General features: G+C 39.4%; 1 protein-coding gene across 1 annotated transcript in view; it reads right to left on the bottom strand.

Moving 5' to 3' along the window:
- The window catches only part of slc27a6 (solute carrier family 27 member 6), a 42,757-nt gene extending 19,791 nt beyond the window's left edge, over window positions 1–22,966 (bottom strand). Inside the window, exons 1-4 of the mRNA XM_030435935.1 lie at window positions 22,333–22,966; window positions 11,320–11,529; window positions 8,063–8,221; window positions 3,837–3,961 (exon numbers count right to left, since the gene is read on the bottom strand). Coding sequence (XP_030291795.1) covers window positions 3,837–3,961; window positions 8,063–8,221; window positions 11,320–11,529; window positions 22,333–22,819 — 981 coding nt within the window. The 5' untranslated portion in view covers window positions 22,820–22,966. The remainder of the gene's footprint in view (window positions 1–3,836; window positions 3,962–8,062; window positions 8,222–11,319; window positions 11,530–22,332) is intronic.
- Window positions 22,967–23,411: the final 445 nt, after the last annotated feature.

Below are 23,411 nucleotides of genomic sequence, written 5' to 3'. Positions count from 1 at the left end.
ACCGAGTCTGTTTAGACAGGACACTGCATTTTTAAAACATTCTTTTTTGCTGCTCAAACTCTCTCAGGATGCACGCTGATTTGGCGTGAACAGCCCTTTTCAACTCCAGCCAATTCTCTATTGGATTGAGGTCTGGGCTTTGACTGGGCCACTCTAAAACATTCACCTTTTTGTCTTTAAACCATTTCCGTGTAGCTTTGCCTGTATGCTTCAGGTCATCGTCTTGCTAGAAAATATATCTTCTCCCAAGTGGTAGTTCTCTTTCAGACTGAATTAGGTTGTTCTCCAGGATTTCCCTATTTTTTGCTGCATTAATTTTACATTTAGGGCATTTAGCAGATGTTTTTGTCCAAAGCCACTTACAGTAATTCATAAAAACATTCATACACTGATGGCAGTGGCTGCAATGCAAAGCGCTGACCAGCACATGAGGAACAGAATTTTGTGTTCAGTACCTTGTCCAGGGACACTCTGACATGCAGACAAGGGGAATCCAACCAACAACCTTCTGAAAACAAGATGCTGGCTCTACATTTTTCCCTGATCCACAACCACCCCATTTTACCCTCTACCTTTACTAGCCTTCCAGGACCTGCTACTGTGACGCATCCCCACAGCATGATGCTGTCACCACCACGCTTCACAGTGGGGATTACGGAGCCCCAGACATGACATGGTCAAAAAAAAATTTAATTGTGGCCACAATATAGCTATAGCATGCGCACGAAATACTATTTCGTGGCCACAAAATACAAAATTGTGGCCACAAAATACTAATTTGTGGCCACGAAATACTAAATTGTACCCACAATTTATTATTTTGTGGCCACGAAATAAGGATAACGTGCGCACAAAATACTGATTCGTGGCCACGAAGTAGGTATACTGTGCGCACGAAATACTAATTAATGATATTAATATAATTCCTGGACAACTGGGTATGCAAATCGAGCGCACCTTCTCTACAAACCACAATAGCCTACGTAATAGACAGATAGATAGATAGATAGATAGATAGATAGATAGATAGATAGATAGATAGATAGATAGATAGATAGATAGATAGATACTTTATTTATCCCGAGGGAAATTCAAGTGTCCAGTAGCATACAAAATACAAAACATACATGAGACATACATTAAACTAAAATTAAAAATCCTAACCTTAAGAATAGAATTAAAAATAGAATAAAAGATAAAATATAAAGTTATAGCTGTAGTATACAGTGCAAAATGGTTGACAGTGCAAATGAAAGTGAAACAGTGCAAATGGATGTGCAAATAGAAATTGTCCATTGTCTATTATCTATTGTCCTTCTTGCCTTTACTGAGAGCTGTTTTTGAGTCAGTCCAGCTCCACCAACAGAAAAGACACTTAAGGTGAGGGTCTTTTCTTATTCTGTTCTAGTCAATATCTTTTTATCCCGCATTTAGGCAGTGCCTTAAGTAGGCCTATAGTGAACTTTTAATCGTCTGTGATTTTATTGAAGGACAAATGTCCAGAGAGCACTACAGACACCCTCAGTAGTTCAGTCAGAGCAGCAAAAACCTGCAAACTAATACAAACTAGATTCTGATCACTAATAGGCTACAGGATCCCTTGGCAACGCGATACATACAGTAAGCGCTACTATAACTGCACGGCTGCGTTCAGTGGCATCATTAAACACTGCGGCTCATATAGCCTCTGTATTCCCTCCGCTGAGAGTCACACATGATGCTACTTTCAAAGGAGATGATCAGTGAAAGGCACTGCCTAAATGAGGGATAACAAGATATTGACTATAACAGAATAAGATAAGACACTCACCTTAAGGACATCACGTAGGCTATTGCAGTTTGTAGAGAAGGTGCACTCAATTTGCTTACCCAGCTGTCCAGGAATGTATTTCATTTGCACATTATACCTTCTTCGTGGCCCCAAATTAGTATTTCGTGGCCACAAATTAGTATTTCGTGTGCACGTTATACTTATTTTGTGGCCCAGATTTAGTATTTTGTGGCCACGAATTAGTATTTCGTTTGAATTCATATTTTTATTGAATTAAATTTTTTTTTTGACCATGTCATGTCTGGGGCTCCGTAGGGGATGTTGTCTTGCAGTGCAGTGTTTGGTGTCCGCGAAACATAGCATCTAGGCTGATGTCCATAAAGCTCCATTTTGATCTCATAAGAACAAAGAATCTTCTTCCAGTTGACCTTGGAGTCTCCCACATGCCTTTGTTTTCCACTACATGAGCTTTCTTTGACAGTGGCTTTCTCTTTGCAACTCTCCCATAAAGCTTTGACGGGTGTAGAAGCCGGGCAACAGTTGTTGTATGCAGAGTCTCTCCCATCTCAACTGCTGAAGGTCTTAACTCCTTGGTTGTCTTGGTGGCCTCCCTCACTAGTCTCCTTCTTGAACGTCACTCAGATGGCCTGTTCTTTGCAGATTTACACATGCTGTATTCCTTCCATTTGTTTTGATGGATTTATGTTGGATTTAACTGATGGATCCAACTCCGGGGGAAGTTCAGTTACTTGGATGCATTTTTTGCATCCATCCCCTGACTTATGCTTTTCAATTAACTTTTCAGACAGTGTTTTGTCTTCAAGATGCAATTTTAGCCCGGAATACTGATTAACCATTAACTGGACCTTCAGACACTATACTACAATCACTTGAGACACACTGCACTCAGGTGATCTCCTTTTCCTTAATTGTGAGATTAATAGCACCAATTGGCTGGTCCTCTATTAGGTCAGTTAATTTAATCTTGTGAGTTTACAGTTGTTTTTTTTGTTGTTTTTTTCTTTTTTGTATATTTTTTGTATGTTGACCATCATTTATCATCATTTAAATCAATACAATGGAAAAACAAGTAAGGGGTGAATACTTTTTAAAGGCGCTGTATATCAATACTGTGTGTTGGTTATCATGATATTAGACTATATATGATCTCAGATTTTGGATATTGTTATATTATGATATAACATACAGTTACAAATACAGTGGTGTCACATTCCGGAAAAAGTGAGGTCATATTTGTCTAACAGATGCCTGGGTTAGCTGATATTATTGAAGATATTGGCATATCAAAGATACATCAGCATATATGTAGAAAACTTTTAATATTATTACCAAGATTTAGACTGGATTTGGTAAAAGATTCTCAAGGTCATCACTGATTATTACACTCCCACTGAAGTTTACTGATTCAGTGCACTGGCGTAATTGGTGTGACATCGGCATCGACTCCGAAAATTGAGTATCAGTCAGGCAGCAGGCTTCAGTATATGAATACCAGACAGTTCTTGTTGGTCTAGTTCTTGTCAGTACATCCACATTACTGATGATTCATATTTTGAGAAAGAACCAATAGTCATCCTTAAAATATTGTCATTTTGTGAATGTCAAGCTGGTATTTGGACAAAAAATTCCCCCTATATAGCTGACTGTAAACAACATACATGACAAAACATATAACACATGGTCTATGTGCTTTAAATCATGTTTCAAAATATTGAGAAATATATTGTGTATTGCAAACCAGCCTAAAAAAGATCACAAAATGATTTATCGCCTTGATCAAACAAAAAGAAATCATTTTGAAAATGAGAGGAATTACAAACAAGAAAGGTTTCAAGAATGTTGGCATATTACTGAAGTGGAATTATTTGGTTTCCTCGAAAACCAGAAGGAACACAGTATACAGTATATTTACTTTTACAAAGACTATGTGACAATGTAAAGTCTATTTGCTGGCAAATTACCAAATTGACCAGGATGAACAGTTTTGTCAGATATTTTTGCAAGACATTATTAAAACACATCTGAATGCTAAAATAAAGGTTACCTTAGGCTGGTTGCAGAGGTATCTGCAAAGCTCACCAATATATTGGAAAACAGTCACATTGTGTTTCCTACAGTCATTCCAGAACTGGGAGGCAGAGAACTTCTTCTTCAAGACACAAGTCGCACCTGTGGAACAACAGACAATGTCATTATTTAATGTAATGCACTTAATAAACATGGGTAATTTGCAAAATATGGCTAGAATTCAAATGTACTGTAGTTTAAAAAAATGGAGGGCAGCATATCACCACAGTAACCGACAAGCTAGCGATCCTTAGCTGTAGCTAGCTACTGTCAGCTAATTAGCTCAAGGTTCAGTTAGCCTCCACTAGACTTGACTTTTAGACTTTGACCAAGAATCACAGGGGAGTCACCGTGGCCCACAGTGATCAGCTCAACTGGATTAAGCAGCCTGAGAGTTATAGCTGGACACCAGACTGGAACTTAACATAACCTCTGAGACCGACTGAGGTCAGTTTGAGGATAGGTGATAAAGTACAAAGGTACTGTATTCAGACCTCTAGAGGTTACTGTGTTAGTTTCAATTTAATGTAGATTTCAACTGAGTTATTTTAAATAGGAGGACACCGAAGAATTACCAGCTTCATTCAGGAAATGCCTACACACTCTAGCCACATGAGGGCGGGCATTGTCCTGCAACAGGAGGAAAAGGGAAACTGCATCAGCGTAGGGTCTGACAATCATTCTGAGGATTTCATTCTGGTACCTAACGAACTCATTTGAGCTGCAAATATCCCAACTCATCATTCCAGTCACTACCACGATTGTGACCATAGGTGAGGGATGAAGTGTAGATGGACTGGTAAAATTGAAAGCTTTGCCTTCCATCTCAGCTTCCTCTCCAGCATGATGGTCTGGTGCAATGCCTGCAGTACTACTCTTGCCACACCAAACCTCCTGTTCATCTCATGCTCCACTTTCCCATCACTCATGAATAAGAACCCTAGATACTTAAACTCCTTTGCTTCGGACAGGAGGTCACTTCTCAACTGGAGACAATCCACTGTTTTCCAGCAGAGAACCATGGCCATGTGGGTGCTTACCCTGATCCCAACCGGTTCACACTCTGCTACAAATCTTGCCGGTTTCTGCTGAAGGTCAAAGACCGAAGAAGCAAGCAAGGGGACATCAGTGGTAACATATTATCAAGGAAAGTAACACACCAAGCCACCATCTTTAACCAACTGATATGAGCTCAACATAATGGTAACACATTTACTGACTACCAAATATAGGTGGACCGTTTGCCCTAAATGTACAGCCGGCTATACATGGGTACACGTAGATATACATATACAAACACAACATTTGGTGTCATATTGATTTCTTTAAAAAAAACTGGGCAACAAATTTTCAAGTGTGGTATTCTATTTTGTCTACTAAACTAATCTGCCAGTGTTGCTTTTGGTACAGATTCATAGACAGCGTGATGTTATTACCTCTACCAAGGAGATTATGTTTTCAACTGTGTCCATTTGTATATTGGTTTGTTTGTCAGCAGTATTACACAAAAACCCCTGAACAGATTTCCCCCAAAATTGTGTAGTCCCTTGTCTTTTTTTTTTCTAAATTGTCAAAAAAAAAAAAAAAAAAAAAAAAACTAAACATATTTAGATGGCTGGTATCTGGTGTGAGGGTACAAAAGGGGTCTGCTGGGCCTTGACGGAGGTATGTGCTCTGCTAAGGGCCATTTTGGTTTTGGTAACTTTCAGTCATACAAGCTCATATGAATGCTGGGTGTGCAATCTTCATCAGTTGAACTAGTCAAGGCAGATGGCTGCCCACATAAAGCTACATTAAAGGGCAGTTTTTCCTCACTGCTGTCCCCCAAGTGCATCCTCATGGGAGAATGTTGGGTCTCTGTAAATTAATAGGATATTGTGTACCTGGTCTATATGAAAATTGTAGGAATACACAAACTTGAGTTGACTTCAACTCCAACACTGTTAAATAACATTATTGACTGTGACCTGTGGTCTATCAACAACAAATTGCGTAAGCTTTCCAGCTGCAGTTTTAAGTCTTGATCTTTGGTCCCAAACATGCCACCTCTAAGGATAGGCTGGAGCTATCCCATGCCATATGTACACTGAAGGACTTGTTGGTTGCTGTGATCATTCCTTCTCTCGAAAATATCAAGTCCTTGTTGTGTGAAAAAAATGCAATTTATAGTTAGGCCAATGATAATAACTCTGAGTTAGCCAAACTTAATAAATATCTTTGTACTGCCAGTTGCACTTAGATTACAGCCAGTGTCTTCACTAACAAGCATGTAACTGCAAGGATGAATTGTGCAAAAATGCTATAACTTCTAATGTTTTATATTAGCTTGAGCTTAATTACAAAATGCATTTTGGAATGGAGCTAGAACTGAAGCCTCTAAAGCCCCTCTGACAGAATAACTGTCTGTATACAGGAAGGGAATTATTACAAGGACAGCATGGCATGAGAATTGTATATACGTTGAGCAATAGTCTTACTTATCTCAGAACCACAGTGCAAACAGTGTCAGACCTGCATTTCTGTGCCTAAAGCTTCACTACATTCTGTACCATGTATTGTGCTTTAGATCACTACCTATGCCCTTAGGCAGTGGGTTGACAGGCTTAAACCTGATTTAGAATTGACAGAACTTCTAGCCCTATGTAAAGACTCTGAGGGCCAACTGTGACAAACATGTACAGTTCATTTAATACACTTCAACATCTGTTCAGGATACTGGCCTCTCCAAGGTTTGTTAGCTCAACCTGTTGGGTTGTTGAAAGGACATTGAACTGTTAAAGTATTTTTTTTGGCCTTTTATGGCTTTATTGATAGTACAGCTGAAGATATGACAGGAAACAGGGTGAGAGAGAGGGAGTGACACGCAGCAAAGGGACCCGGGTCGGGAGTCGAACCCAGGTCCACTGCAGAGCCTTGGCACGTGGGACGCGCGCTCTACCAACTGAGCTAAACAACGCCCCATCATAAGACATTTAAATGAGAATTTACAGCTATTTTCTCAAACCATTATGAAACTATAAAACTACTTTTAAGCTTATGCTTAATCAGCAGCTGAAACACGCAGTGCCTATTGTATAACACTTTTATGCAAATCCAAATATGAATTAGAATTTTTAACATTCTATGAAAGCTGGAAACACAGCAACCATGACCTAAAAACAATAATAAAATTCTCCATAATAGTTCCCAGTGTCCACTTCTTGCTCTAAAGCCTCTAATTGAGCTGTGTGTTGAAGTGAAACAGCGGGTCCTCAAAGGGGTCACATAGTTTGGCAGTTACACTCCCTATTCCCAACAGTCCCCATTACTAGTATGCCAAGGGACCTACTTCTCTCTTTCTAATATGAAACTCACATCACAAGTTACATAAAAACATGTAGCTGAGCTACATTCATGGAGTGAGCACACATCTTCACATATCTCATCTAAAACAGTGAATTTAAATGTTTTAATTACATGTACAGTTGAAACCAGAAGTTTACATACACTATATAAAAAGACACATATGCTTTTTTTTCTTACTGTCTGACATGAAATCAGACAATTACTTTTCCTGTTTTAGGTCCGTTAGGATTACCAAAATTATTTCTATTAGCTAAATGCCAGAATAATGAGAGAAGGATTTTTTTAAGACAATTTTTATTACTTTCTAGAGTAAGATGCTCTGCCCTCAGTAAATAGCAGTAGCAGTAGCAGCATTAGTGACAGGCTGTTCAGAGCTACGAGACTCCTTTAGCATCTAACGTTAGCACAAAGACATGTAATTAAAACAGTCCATTTTGTGTACAAGTTTAAAATATATTCTCCGATGTGCAAAAGATAATTATTTATTTGGACTTGATGTCTGTGTTAATATCCAACTTCTGCTTTCTCCTCATCTTGCAGTGGTTATACAACAGTAGATCATTTACAACAATGTTACTTTCAAAATCACTGCAGTGCTAATGATACATTGAAAACAGAGGTTGTGAGGAGAGCGAGGCAGTCTACCCCAGGGAGAATTGAGGGGGCAAAACAGAGGGAAGCAGGTAACAGCACCCGTCATGTAATGATATTATTGGCCAATGCATCTAACATGTTTACAAGTATATGACTTGAATGTGTATTATAATTATTGGTACTCAGTGACGTACATGTGATCAACAAAAACAAAGTAGCGGTAAATACATCTGCAAGATTCAGTAGAGATATTCTGAGACTTACCCAAATATATGGTTCCTCCTATACCTATTAAAGATGCTGCACTGTGGTAGAGTGGTAGAGGGATGTACATGACATCATCTTCCGTCACTCCAAATGCCCAAAAACCCGCCGCTGCCTTCAGGCTCTGTAGGTGAGTAATCACTGCGGCCTTAGGGAGCCCTGGGGAATTTTTGAAGAAAGAATATTCCATCATATGACATCATAAAATAAACATTTGATAATGTCGGTCCATTTCAACTGCACTGCTGCCCTCTTACATATAACTTGTAGGCAGGCCACAGTTTGTCCGTATGGGCAGTGTTCTGTCTGATGCGGTGGTTAGTGATACAGGAGCTCCACAGGGGACTGTGCTGTCTCCTTTCCTGTTCACCTTATACACCACTGACTTTCAGTACAACACCGTGTCATGTCACCTGCAAAAGTATTCTGACGACTCGGCTGTTGTTGGGTGTATAAGTGAGGGACAGGAGGAGGAGTACAGGGCACTGGTAGACAACTTTGTGGAGTGGACTGGACAGAATCACCTGCGGCTGAACATCAGCAAGACCAGAGAGATGGTGATAGATTTCAGGAAGAAGAGGAAGACGGCTTTCCAACCTCTGTGCATTCTGGGAAAGGATGTGGAGGCGGTGGAGGATTACAAGTACCTGGGTGTTACTATCAACCACAGACTGGACTGGAGATCTAACACTGAAGCTGTTTACAAGAAGGGGATGAGCAGACTTTACTTCCTGAGGAAGCTGAGATCCTTCAACGTGTGCAGCAAGATGTTGTTGATCTTTTATCAGTCTGTGGTGGCCAGTGTACTTTTCTTTGCTGTGGTTTGTTGGGGAAGCAGCATTGGAGCCAGCGACACCAACAGACTCAACAAACTGATCAGGAAGGCTGGCTCTGTGATTGGCTGCAAACAGGACACTCTGGAGGCTGTGGTGGAGAGGAGGACACTGAAAAAACTGTTATCCATCATGGATAATCCTCTCCACCCTCTCCAACTCACACTGGTCAGACAGCGGAGCACCTTCTCTGGAAGGCTGCTCCAGCTTCGCTGTCGTAGCAACAGATGCAGGAAATCTTTCCTGCCACAAGCCATCACTTTATACAATAACTCTCTCACCTCTGCCTGACAGAGAACTCTGGTCTCTCTACTGTTTTGTTGTATATATTATTATTGTTATAGTATATTTTGCATATTTTGTTTTGTTGTATATATTATTATTGTTTATTGTTTATAGCACACTGTGCATTGTATATATACACTATGTATATATTGGCTTCTATTTATGTTATGTACAAAGTGTTTTAATTGCGGACCCACTACTGCTGTAACAAAATAATTTCCCAGTCTGGGATCATTAAAGTAATTCTATTTATCTATCTATCTATCTATCTATCTATCTATCTATCTATCTATCTATCTATCTATCCATCCATCCATCTATCTATCTATCTATAGCATGGGTAGGGAGTACGTAGCCATTTGCTGCCTCAATGACAATGAACACAATATCAATGAAACCAGAGTCTAATGCCATCATGTTTCCAGTGTTGACAACATGTAAATGATACCACACCATTAGATGCTCTGTTCTAAAAGGTCTCGCTCTCTTTTAAAACCACATATCGGGTCACACTGGTATGCATGTGGTGTTGAAGATGATGACAGCAGAATGAACTTAAGTCAAAGCATCACTGTTCTAACAGACTGATGACGTCTGTTAAAAACAAACGTTTAGTGTCTTTTTACAAATCCTGATGACAGGGTAAATTCAGACAGATTTTAATGAAAACACATGCCAGCTATTTCAAAATGTATAAATGAAAAGGTGTGGCACAAACTTTTATTGACTCAGTTTTCATGGCACAGTACGGCAGATTACTCAAACCAAAGCTTAACCCCTTAAAATGGACTGAAAATGTAAAACAATGTAAGAATGAAGTTACTTGCTAAGGGTGGAGATATTTGAGTTGTGACATGAACAGCCGTCACTTTTTAAATCATGCAGCATAGATGATTTGCCAAAGTTGTAGGAAGGTAGAATACTTTTATCTTGATCCATTGGATGTGTGCTGGTTCACAATGGTCCCCTGCAGCACCAAATACTAAACCCTTTCCCCACAATGGCTAAAATAAGGCATGAGTGCAGTGCACATTCAAAACGTGCCTATTGGATTGCTTGGGTATTGCTGAATTCCGAAAGAACATGTATTACAAAGTGCTTCACAGTCCCAACTAATGGCTTAGTAATTAAAAAGTTAACGCTAAAACGCTTAACAGCAAATGCCTCATTAGGTATAACCAACATGGCTGTGGTTATAAAAGTGGTCTGGGGCGGCACCTAACGTTTTTTTTTAAATAAATAATAATAAGCATCAAAAACTTTTGTTGTTAATATTTCAATATCTTTTTTTATGATATGATAAAATAAAAAAATAATTAAAAAAAAACAGAAAATATGAAATGGCCAAATAACAACATCAGACAGTGTTTAGGAGTAAAAATAACATTATGTTACAGCAGCTGTGTAACAGCAACTATGCAGAAATTACATAAACTTGGGGGCAATTAAAAAACACTTCTCCAAAACGTGTCATGTCACATTCACATTACATGCTTATGACCTGACATTCGTATCAGGAGGAGGAGGAGGAGGGCATAGTGGTGGAGTTTGATGAGATGGCTTCCAAGACAGTGACTGCAGTTTTAGGCCGCATTTAAACATTTCTTTTTTTAAGGGGACCTTTCAGCTGTGTTTGTGGTAACAGAAATAGACATTTTTGACAGGAAGTCATCTGTGTTTGTAGTAACCAAGTCAAGTATTCTAAGCCAAAACATGATCTTTTCCTAGCCCTAATCAAGGTTTTTTTTGTGCCTAAACCTAAGCATAATATTAGCACAGCTTTGTCACAACACAGTGAACATAGGCTGAAAAGAAATTAAAAAGGTTGCAACATATTGGTGGTTTGCAGAAATGTAAATTTACAACATTTATTCTGATGACTGGGTTGCATATATTGAGTGAAACTGTCAAGGAGGTGTACCATTAACTTTGCAAAATAAATGTCAAATACTGACAAAATCTATCTTGAGTCTATCGCTTTAACCCATCGCCCCTAGATGATAGTTATGTCCAATCGCCCAACCCTAACAGCAAGATTACATGACAAACTGCAAGCACCATGTACATGCATAAAATCTTCTGTTGGATGATGATATTTTCCTAAAAACAGACTACATGTTTAGAAAACCACAGACTCACCGGTTGTTCCAGAGGTGAAGATGTACAAGGTAGGGGATTTGAGGGAAGTGCAGGAACGTAGCACGGCTGGTACAGGCCGGTCAGAGGCAACATCAATCTTATCCAAGAGAGTTTGCACCTGTGTGTGCTCACTCTGATTCTTCATGGTCCACACCTGAATGTCGTCCTCAAGCAGGCTGCTTAGAACGCCGTCCAGACTTTCCACTAAATCTAAGGGATGGAGACAGCCAAGCCAGATTTTTAAGAAAAGGAAACTTTGAATTATACATTACCTACCCATCTTAGCCAGCTGCTTTCCATTTACTCCTAAAGATTTAATGTTACAGCAGTGGCCAAATGTTTTGAGAATGAAGTCCCTCTTTGCCATGAAAATGAACTTAATCCCAAAAGAAAAATTTACACTGCATTTCGACCAGACCACAAAATGTCCAGCTGATATCCTGTCAGTGATTCTGGCGTTAGCACAGGTGAGAGCATTGACAAGGACGAGGCTGGAGATCACTCTGTCATGCTGATTGAGTTAGAATAACAGACAGCTTTTAAAGGAGGGTGGTGCTTGAAATCATTGTTCTTCCTCTGTTAACCACAGTTACCTGCAAGAAAATATGTGCAGTCATCATTGCTTTGCACAAAAAGGGCTTAACAGACAAGGATATTGCTGCTAGTAAGGTAGCACCTAAATCAACCATTTATTGGATCATCAAGAACTTCAAGGGGAGAGGTTCAATTGTTGTGAAGAAGGCTTCAGGATGCCCAAGAAAGTCTAGCAAACACTAGGACCTACCTAAGGTTAATTCCGCTGTGGGATCGGTTTCAAGAAGGGCAGCAAAGAAGCCACCTCTGTCCAGTAAAAACATCAGGGACAAATTAATATCTGCAAAAGGTACAGGGATTGGACTGCTGAGAACTGGAAGTAAATATCTCCGATGAATCCCCTTTCCGATTGTTTGGGACATCTGGAAAAAAGCTTGTCCGGAGAAGAAAAGGTGAGAGCTATGATCAGTCCTGTTAAGCATCCTGAGACCATGTGTGGGGTTGCTTCCCAGCCAAGGAAGCGAGGTCACACATAATTTTGCCTAAGAACACAGCCATGGATAAAATATTGTGCCAAAAATCCCCTGAGAGCAACTTCTTCCAACAGTTAAAAAACAGTTTGGTGACGAACAGTGCCTTTTCCAGCAGGATGGAGCAACTTGCCATAAGGCAAAAGTGATAACTAAGTGGCTCGGGGAACAAAACATCAGAAATTTGGGACCATGGCCAAGAAACTCCCCAGACCTTGAACCCATTGAGAACTTGCAGTCAATCCTCAAGAGGCAGGTCGACAAACAAAATCCAAGCATGGGCTGCCATCAGTCAGTATGTGGCCCAGAAGTTGAGCTTGCCAGGGCTAATTGCATAGGTCTTGAAAACAAAGGGTTAACACTGCAAATATTGACTTTTTGCATATACTCAATGTAATTGTTGATAAAAGTGTTTGGCACTTATGCAATGATTGTAATTATACTTCAGTGTACCATAGTAACATCTGACAGAAAGATCTAAAAACACTGAAGCTGCAAACAGACAACTAATACTTATGTCATTCTCAAAACCTTTGGCCACAACTGTAGGCATGTGCTGTAAAAAAGATTTGATTTTTGAATGTGTGACATGGAGATTAAATTATCAAAATAGGGAGCTAACAATAAAGTATGTCATATGATTTCATATCATTAAAAATGACTGAAACTGTACACTGTGTCAAGAACCTCCACTGCCCGGTCTGAAGTCTACTATGTAAGAAGTATTTCACAATACGGCACCACTCCTGACAGGGACCTTGTAAATCATTACAAAATGTACACAACACAAAGTCACATTTCGTACTATTTTGTTTTTAGACTAGGAAAAGAAATAGAACAGAGATCATTATATCCATCACCAATGCAATCTACTATGTGGCCATCTATGAAACCTACTCCCTACAAACTCCCAAAGCTCCTGAAGGAATAATAATGTAGCACAACAATAACCATAAATCCATCCTGAGTGATCTGCTCACAAGTGGACAGCTATAGAGTGGTATAGACTGTATTCCTAAATGCCAGGAATCAGTTAAAACATTTTTTGCAAATCGTGTTCTATTGTCTCACAGTCTATGGGTTTTCCTAAATAGTTTTGAGTTAAATGACTGACATAAAGTGCTGAAGATAACATGTTTTGTTCCATGACATATAATAAATAATTACCTGTCCCATAATTTGATGTGAAGTGCTTACATGTCTTAAAAATGGCAGTTGCTAAATGCCTATTGTTAAAATTAGACTACAGAGGTTGTCGGGGACAGGAAAATGTCATCACAGCGCGCACAGAAACTCATCTACTCAGTAGTCCGTCTTTAAAGGTCGACTTTTGTTTCAAACTATGAAACATATAGAGTACTGCATGTAAAACATGCAAAGTGATGTAAAGTAATTGTGTGGTAAGACGCTTAGACGTAAGGACGTTTATAGTCGGTTTATAGTCTAACATTAGCTATTTACTGTTAGTGTTATAATTTATGCATGGAAATTACAAAGTGCTGTTCATCTGTGAAGATTATCTTGATGAACAAAACTTGTAAGTATCATAAGATTGTGTTTGCTACAGAGCCTATTTTTGTCAATAATAATAACACATTTTATTTATTAGCGCATTTCAGGTCACCCAAGGACACTTTACAGAAACATAACAAAAGAAAACAGCAGTCAAACAACAAAATGAATTATACAAATAAGGTACACATAAAACAAATAATAAAGGCATTGCAAAACATCAGAAAAAAAAAATTTAAAAAGATGAGTCTTCAGCTAGTTATCGATGAGCTTTAGTATAGCTTTTGTTATAGATTAGCACTGACGCAAATCCAAAATCCAACCAGGGCGATGCTAACTTCCAAGCTGGCCTACAAAAATACATCATTCCTACACCACTCCATAAGCCTGTCAGTTTACACCTGGCATTGTCATGTGTGTCATGTGAATTTGTCAGAGACCATGTTTCACAAAGTTTATGGAGTTTGTCCTAATTCAACATTTTTTTTTAGTCTTGGGTAGGGCTGGGCAATAAATCGGCAAAATCAATTAATTCGAGTTTTTGGTTTAGGACCATTTTAAAAAATGAAAATCGATTTTTTATTTAACTTGCTAACTTGCTTACTAACTCGCCGCCGCTCCTCATCCAGTTCATAGTAGGCTCTAAAAAGGGTCCCGGTGGATAGCTGTTACGGATGCAGTCACGTTTCATATTGCAAAAGACATGCTGCTCATATTTACAGTGGAAAAGCCGGAGGTTCATCCACATGCAGAAAATGTTTGACCCCAGGTTTGTGTTACAAAGCCACAACGGGGCATGATGTCTCAAGCCAGAGGAAGTAGACAGGCTCGCCAAAAATGTGTCAAACAGACAGCAAGCACACACCTCATGTCCTGTATCAACATGTGATGTTTACTATGCAATGCATGCAGATGTTTAATTTTGTGTACATATCTTCAAAGATACAAAATACGTTTTTGTAAATAAAGGCACCTTTTGCAAAATAAAGTATTTAATGAAAGTTATGTTAACACTTTATCAATACCAATATGGAAACTGATCTGTTTTCATAATAGCAAGCAATCTTACATGTTAAATTTATGTTTACAAAAGCATTTTATCAAAAAGGGACACAGTCTTTTCGAAAGTATGCACTTTTATATATTTTTTCAAGTGAGTTTGAAGCTGCACCATTTACAGTGGCAGGGCAAATGTGTTGTAAATCATAGCATTAAAATAAAAGCAATGCTTTTTAAAAAACGGAGATTCAATTTTTGGGCCATATCGCACAGCCCTAGTCTTGGGTTTTCCTCCACATTTGACAAAAAGTAGCCTATATTGGTTTACATTTTATGATGTTGTCTTCATTCATACATTTTGTAAAAATGGTGATCAGTTGAAACAGTATGTTCAAACAGCTTCTAAATGTCAGCAGGTAAGATGCACTTTGAACACTGTAGCAGATGGGCTGGTAAAGTGATGAGACAATTCTGAACAATTCTACAATTGTTATATAGGCCAACCTAATGTTACAAAAGATTATATCAGGATTGCTCATTAAAAGGCTGCTCGATTTAAAGGTTATTGGCAACATAAACTGGAAGACAGCTTCAAATGATTATAAATAATTAAAAAGTTAGAAGTGACAAACTTTGACAAAACCTTCACCGTATCACCAAAAAGTTTAAACTTGCCTAAAGTAGTTTTCCCTTTGCTGCAAGGAGTTTATGAGATAAGGAGGCAATGGATTTGAAATAAATAGTTATGTGAAGAATATTACATGACAGTTTGATTATATTGCATAACAATTCTAAACTGGATAAAACAGACTGAAAGGAAGCAGCAAAGAGCTGTGAAGGATCTCCAGCACCTTTCCCAGAGTTGTGAAACACTATTGCACCTCGATCATGGTGTGTATTATTACTCACTAGCTTCTAGTTTGTGCACGGTAGATTGATCTGACTGTTGGGGACAATAAACTCTGAACAAAAATTGTGTATGTGGGAACAAACCATGAAACAACGATCCTGCTGATGAAAATGTATCTGACATGACAAGTTAACAGACAAGGTTATGTTTTAGTTTTCTCTGGGGTTGTGTTTAGACTCATTCGCCAACTTTCCTTTTCAATCTCTGAAGGAACTTATATCTGATTAAAATCGAATTATAAACCCTAGTATGAGATTTATTCTATAAGTAATGGCTTTAGAATCAGATTTTGCTCAATAACTCTCAACCATAAATTCCTTTTTTTGCCCAAATACAGATCTTCCGCCATGCAAAGCAAGTAAATCTAGTTAGTTAAAGTTTTATTATAAAATTGAGGCCTGGAAAAAATGCAGTGACAATCCACCAAGCCCAAAAACTGGATAAAGCACCAATCAGAGAGGGACAGTCAAAACTGTCAATTAAAATAATACTAATCTGTCATGACCTTATATTAATCAAGTTCTTATGTAAGAAATACAGTTAAGATGCATAAACAGGTACAGTTTCAGTGAAAGTGTAGGAGCAATCATGATGATGACAATTTTCTCAGTCCTTTAGAATGAACTTCAGCTCCCCCATAGTAATCAGCCATGTAGTCAGCTGTTCCAGCTATTCCATGAATCCTTCCCCTGTTGCATTAGGGTTGTAGTCAGGACAGCGTCCCTGACTAACATCATGCTTGTTTGGTTGAGCAATGATGAACCAATGTGGATCTAGTCACATGGCTGCAGCATGATGAATTCTATTAACTGTAAAAACAGGATTCTTCCAGTGACAAATAGGAGGAAGCTGAAGTATGTGTTAAATAAAATGGAGAGCAAATATTACAAATTAAATCATAGTCCTTTTAAACTTTTCAAGGCAGGAATCTTGTGCCGATATTCCACCTCGCAGACATGTGAAGTTACAGAGGGGGGACAGTTTGTTCTGCCTCTGATCCACCAGTTGAGGTAGTAACAGAGCCGTAACAGAGGAGTGAAGACGTCTGTGTGTAAGGGTAAGATGGCAGCGCAGGACAGGATCCTTAACTCATGAAATAACAGAGAAATGTCCCACTAAACTTTTCTCATTAACCTAACAAATCTGTTTTTGTAATATACTTTTATTAAGGCCACTTGTTCACTTGCGTTGCTCTGGCCGCAACCGGTCCAGAGCATGGTTACCTTTTTGTACGTCATAATGTCGTAGCATGCTCGCAGCACAATGGAGAACAACAGTCACTTTATTGACTTTTTTGTGTCGTGTTTTTTTTTGTGTCATAGATGGCCTTCTTGATTATGAAAGGCGACGTAATACGCATGATTATACTTCATGTCCATGTTGGTGCCCTTGCTTATGCTTGTGCATGAGCAACCATACCACGCTGAAGCACACCTCTTCCAACCTTGCCAGGGCCAAGAAAGTGTACCATGCCTGAGCACGGTACAGAGCGCTCACACTTGTCAAACAAGCTGGGTTTGCCTAGTGTGAGTGTGCCCACATGCCAGGTTAACACATAGCCTTCTTCTGATTGTTGAAGTAGCCTAAGTAATGATTTACTCTCAAAGCACCAACTTTAAATAGGCCTAAAGCAACTACTACAAAAGCACAAGATTTAAGCCTGGCAGAGACACAATTATAGGCTAATAAATAACATGGGTCAGATAATTTCAGATAGGCTTTTGAAAAGGGTGTTATTGCATTAAATACATATTGTGTCAGTTGCCATTACATTGACCTAGCCAATAGGCCTATGCTATGCATCATTAACTTGAGCTAAAATAGCTAGTCACAGCTGGACTCCCTGTTATAATGTCATGGTCATTTTTAATGTTCATAAATTCAATTAGGATAAAAGAAAAAGCCCAACTGTAACCTAAATCCTGTTTTGTAATTACTCTGTTTATTTATCTTATGTTTATCAGCACCTAGCCTGTCTAAAACCTTCTAGATTTCTAGACATTTCACCACTTTTCTAACTGCCCCCCCACTAATGGGAAGTATGGCGGATGAGAAAGGCTAGTCCTTTGACACTATTTTTTTATCATCCTTTTATTTTTATTATCATTATGTTTTGGGGGCCGGGGAGTATTTGTGTTTGGGACTGTGCTAGTTACCTGTTGCCTCTTGGTGACTGATGTCAATGTCTGTCTTGCACACGGTGCATAATGCGTAATGAGGTAGCCTGGACATGTAGAGGCAAGGCCAACTCTCCCGATAGCTGTCAAGAAATATTTGAGGTTTCCGAACCTTTTTTTGAGGCGGTTTCGCCGCCATGGCCACAAGCCTACAGTTTTGTTTGCAGCAGTAATGGATTCGGGGGAACGTGACAGTTAGCCTACTATTTGCAACACACACTCAACACCGATGAACGGTATCTCTGACGAGTGGTTAACAACACCATTGGGTAAACTCAAACATCATCGGCAGTGACAGCAAACAACCGAAGAGGGATCAGCTATCAGGACACCCTGGCTTGCTTGAGGTACTGAATTGAATTGAACGCACGGAGCATTTGGTAGGAGGGGCAGGTGGGCGAGGGTGTTAAAATGCAGCGTTCTGATTGGTCAAAAGCTTTTCACTCCACTTACATGAAGATTGTTGTGGCTCAGCGGCAGAATCAACTTCTTAGATCTGAACTTGCATAGAAACTGAAACGGGTGAACTGAAAGATGCAACAAAATGCGTACCAGGAGAGCATCAATACGTACAAGCATGCGGGTCAAAATGCGTACCGAGTACGAAAAATGTGTACAAGTTGGCAGGTCTGACTTGGATTTAGCTCAAATTAGCATTGTTTTGCAGGACGTTTTCGTGCGAGCTTCCAATAATTTATGAATTTAATCACATGGAAGGTGATATTCTGCCTTGTAAGACCAGTTGGGTGGTTTTATGAGAGGTATTCTACTGGACACTTTTCAGAAAGGTAGGTCTTTGAGTGATACAGTATAAGGTACTCAATAGTGCAGTAATTGAAATGAAGTGCTGTCTGAATACTGAAATTGACTCTGGTGAGGGTGACCACAGTTCACATGGAAGTAAGGTTTTGTTTCATAGCTTTTTATCATTACACTTCCTAACTGTGTTGTTTTCAGGTATTTACAAAAATATTTCCAATTTTCAGCCACAGTTTGGTTAAGTTCAGGAGATAAAACTACTTAACTAGAGAATTAGACTTAGGGAATAAAAATACTGTTGGTTTTCACTTAATCACCTAAACTGAAAATAATCTCTGTTTGACATCACAAGTGATGAGATACCCAACGCACTATTACTGGACTATTATGGTTAATTTTGAGTTACAGCCTATTTTTGATCTATTTATATTTTGCCCTAGGCTATGGGAATGTCTGAAATAGTTTTATTACAAATACAAAAAGGATGAATTTTAGGCTATCTGCCATTTATTTAATTTGGTTGTTTTCTTCCCCAAAGATACAAAGGAAGGCTTGCTGGGGAAATTAGTTTGACCAATGGCCTTGCTTTCCCCCTGTTGCATATATCACCAACAGCGAGATCAGATGAAAATGTCAAAAAGTAAAGGAGTAGCTTTAAAGCTTAGAGAGAAAAGGAAGCAGGTACTGGAGGCTCAGTCAACACGAACAAATCCACCACTGTTTGGCCAAGTGTTACAATGTTGATTTGAGGAGCACACAGACATGGTAAGATTGAAGTTTGTTTAATTAAAAGCCATGATGGCTATGTGTTCGGTTAAAATTAGCTTTAGCTTACAAAATGACCCCACTGTCAGACAAGTTGGTAATAGCTTACTATTTAATGCATATTGATGTGTTTTACAAGTTTCCTTTTCAGTACCAAATGAAATGTGTCCTGGAATACAGGTAGACTTTCCAAATTTTCCATTCCAAAACCCAGACTTGACATTCAGAATCACCTGTCATAACACCAGCAGCCAGCAAGTACTGCAAGTAGTGCTCATGCTACTGGACTATGCTATGTCCTTTAGAGTCTGTAATCCTATGTATTTAAAAAGCCTATGTGAATCAATCCAAATAATACAATGACCTTTTTGGAAAAACCTGCAGGATTGTCTAAATGTCCCTAAATTCACATGTATTTTAAGGAAATCTTTCGGATTTACAAAATCTTAAATACAAATAGGATTAATTATTTTAAATTGTAAAAAATGTGTTCGGTGCTCATCTTCATGTCCAAAAGATCACACTGACACAGTCCAGATTCATACTGTAAAATAGTTTGGAATCAAGCAGCTGTCCTCTTGATAAATCCTGAGCTTCATCAGAGCTGTGTGTAAGTATTTATTCAGAAGACAAAAGTTTAATTCTGTTTCATCTGAAGAGTTTCCTCTGTCCTGTGAAGTTTATAACTACAGATTTGAGTTTTGCTGCTTAAAATGTGCCACTATTTGCTGCAGTGACATTAGTCTGCACAAAGATGTCCATTTAAAATGGCTGAAAGCAGCCTCCTTAATCATTAAAGCAGAGAGTAAGCACATTGTGGACATGCCTCTGTACAGGTGAAGCCTCTTAGAAATGTCCTGTTCCTCTGTGAAGGAGAACTAAATGGCCTGTGACGGCTGCGTGCTCGGACCTGGAAGAGTCCATTATGACGTAGTGAACGTTGGGCCGAATCAAAACACCCCTAGGTGCCGTGTGCAGAAACTAGTTGCAATAGTTTAGCTATCTACCAGGTAGAGCAGCTATGATTGAAGCTGAAGCTTTACTTCAGTGTGAAATTAGCTGTCCTTAGTGTATCGCAGGCATACAGTTTTTGATAGTGTGCCATAGCACATTTAATGACTAATAGACTACCATGTCATGAGGTCATCAAAATCATACTTCAGCTTTTTGATTTTTCAACAGTACCACATAGGAGTGAAAGTAATATAGCCAGGGAATTAACCATTAGACAGGAAGGAAAAAACAGTTTACAGCACTCTTTTGAGCAGCTGACTGCATCTGCAGTGGTACCGGGACAAACTTTTATAGTGTGAGAGTAGTTTTTATGTTATTGAATTAATTATTCAAATGTAATTTCTCATGCGTTACATTAATGTTAGCCTAGACCACGCTGCAGGCTTGTGTGAAAATCTGTCAGCAAAATTTTTTTTGCCACAGTGAAAATGTTATTTTTGAAAAGCTATTTACCCACAAGGAGAACATTTTGTTAGGTAACACCATGCTGAGTTGGAAGCAATCCTACTAAAAAAAAAAACTCCAAAACATTTGCTAATTTTTCCCATATTTCTGAAAATGTGGCATAACACATTTTCCTTCCCTAACACACTATGAGGAACATCTTGTCTAGTAGTTATCTAAAATAGAGAAAGCTTGTTAACCAGAAATCCCCGCAATTTTGTTTATGTACTATAAAAGCGAAGGCTAAAAGAACTCTGATGGAACTGTAAAGATGAAGAAAGGCAGGGTGATGACACGCAACAAGAGACCACAAGTTAGACTTGAACCCTCGGCCTGAGTGTTTGTATATACGTCGCGCCCTCTACCAACTAAGCTACTGGGGTGTGTCAAAAAGAGACATTTATCAGAACCGAAAGATCTTCATTGAAAGATTACATGTGCTTTAACACACTAAGTAAAGTGGTATCTAGACATCCCCCATGAATGGGGGGGACTCCTCGCCAGGTGGCTGCCGAAAGGTAGGCGGATGGGAGGGGAATATCAAGGTGGCTGTAACCGTAGGCCCATATTAGTAGCGTCCTTTAAACAGCAGGAAACCACTGGTTACTGCTCAGTCACTTTCTGCACCAGTGCGACAGCAATCTGTCTGACCACGCCTCACTTTATCAATAACACTCGCCTAGTCTGTCAGTAGGTATAGGATAATACCACAGCCTGGTTATTCAGATTAACTGGGAGTGGCTTGAGATTTGTACCAGCACTGAACAAAGTGATAGTGAATTGTGATTAAGTTATGTAAGAACATCAGTACAACATATGAGTTTATATGTCCAGACGAGTTTATTTGTTTTGAGTCATCACGGAATTACCTCAACATGTCTTCTCAAATTCAGTCAATGTAAAATGTAAAAGCAGCATGGACACTAACAAACCAACAGTGTGTTTTTACAGTGCATAACACCTGCAGCTCATGTTAGTCTGGGAGACTGAGGAGTCAAAGAGATGCCCGTGAGGAGGATCTGTAATCTACATGAGGGAAATTACAGACAGTCGTAGAGATATGTGAATAACCAGGCTGTGGTATTATTGTTCGAATTGATTTGAAACCAGTAGAGAGCAATATGAATGTAAACTACCTACTGACAGACTAGGCGAGTGTTATTGATGACGTAACAGGGTATGAGTTTAGTTAAGTAAGTTCATTTAAACAAACAACAGATATTAGCATATATGACTATGTTTGTTGTCAGATACTTTAATGAAAGGATCAGTCCCCTCAGGGATTTTATGAAGACAGTGATATAATGGGGATCATGGTGCTATACTTTGTGAAACCCTCAGTGACAACAGGTGCAGGTGAGAGCTTTACCTGAACCAACAATCAGAGTTTTGGCTCCGCAGGAGTTGAAGCAGTGCAGCAGAGACTTGGGCTTGATGTTCGTGTTGAGGAAAGCAATCGAGCAGCCGACCTTCGCTAATCCGAACCAAACGCACAAAAAGTCGGGCTCGTTGTTCATGCTCAAGGCAACACAGTCCCCCTTCTTCAGCTTCACTCTCTCGAGGAAAACATTAGCGAGTCTGTTGCTGCGTGTCTCGATGTCCCGGTAGGTGTAGATGCTCCCATCGTAGATCACAAACGGCTTGTTAGGGATGCGTTGCGCCTGCTGGATGAATCTGTCCAGGACCGTAAACACGCTGGACGTCAGCTTGAACATCTCCAGTTTTACGCCGTACCTGATCACCTTCAGCAGAAAAAGGAGGTCCCTCCAAAAATATGGGAAGTAGAGTCTCTGCAAAACGTGAACGGAGATAAAGCCCGCGACCAGAGCGGAAAGCCATCCCAGAGACAGAGTCATGTCTGCCGCGGTGAGGGAGTGGGAGGACACGGAGCAGACTGCCGGATTCACTGCGTACAGCCCCTTCTTTCTCTCTCTCTCTCTCTCTCTCACACACACACACACTTACATGTTTCAAGTGACAAGCGGCGACCGACTATAGCGTTGTGACGTCGGCCAATCTCTTGACCAGTAACGTTTAGCTGCCAAACATAAGACCGGAACTAACCGGAACATGACCCTGCCTTCAAAATAAAAGGGGGTCGGGCGGGTTGACATTTCTAACTTTGGCTCATGGGCTTCTTTGATCACTTAGGCCGCTGGGCCTGTTCCCTGCGCGATTGCACAATAATCCATTATGATAATTCTAGACTGTGTCTGATTATTCAAAAGTCTTGAAGGCATATTACAAAAGTGTTCTGAAGAATTTTGAATTATTTAATGAAATAAAAATGCAGTCATCATATCCTCAACCCCATGCTGACAGAAAGTCTGGTGAAGGAGCTTCCGAAATCTTTACCCTAAACAGTTATGTTGCTGGGGACTGAGAAAAAACATCGAATGGCTCCACAAAACTCATCCAGCCCCCCGGGATCCCAATTTCAAAATACAT

Source organism: Sparus aurata, chromosome 12 (assembly GCF_900880675.1).
Source record: "Sparus aurata chromosome 12, fSpaAur1.1, whole genome shotgun sequence".
Taxonomy (NCBI): domain Eukaryota; kingdom Metazoa; phylum Chordata; class Actinopteri; order Spariformes; family Sparidae; genus Sparus; species Sparus aurata.
Note: the sequence above shows the minus strand (reverse complement) of the source record. Positions and strands in the feature narration are given on the sequence as shown.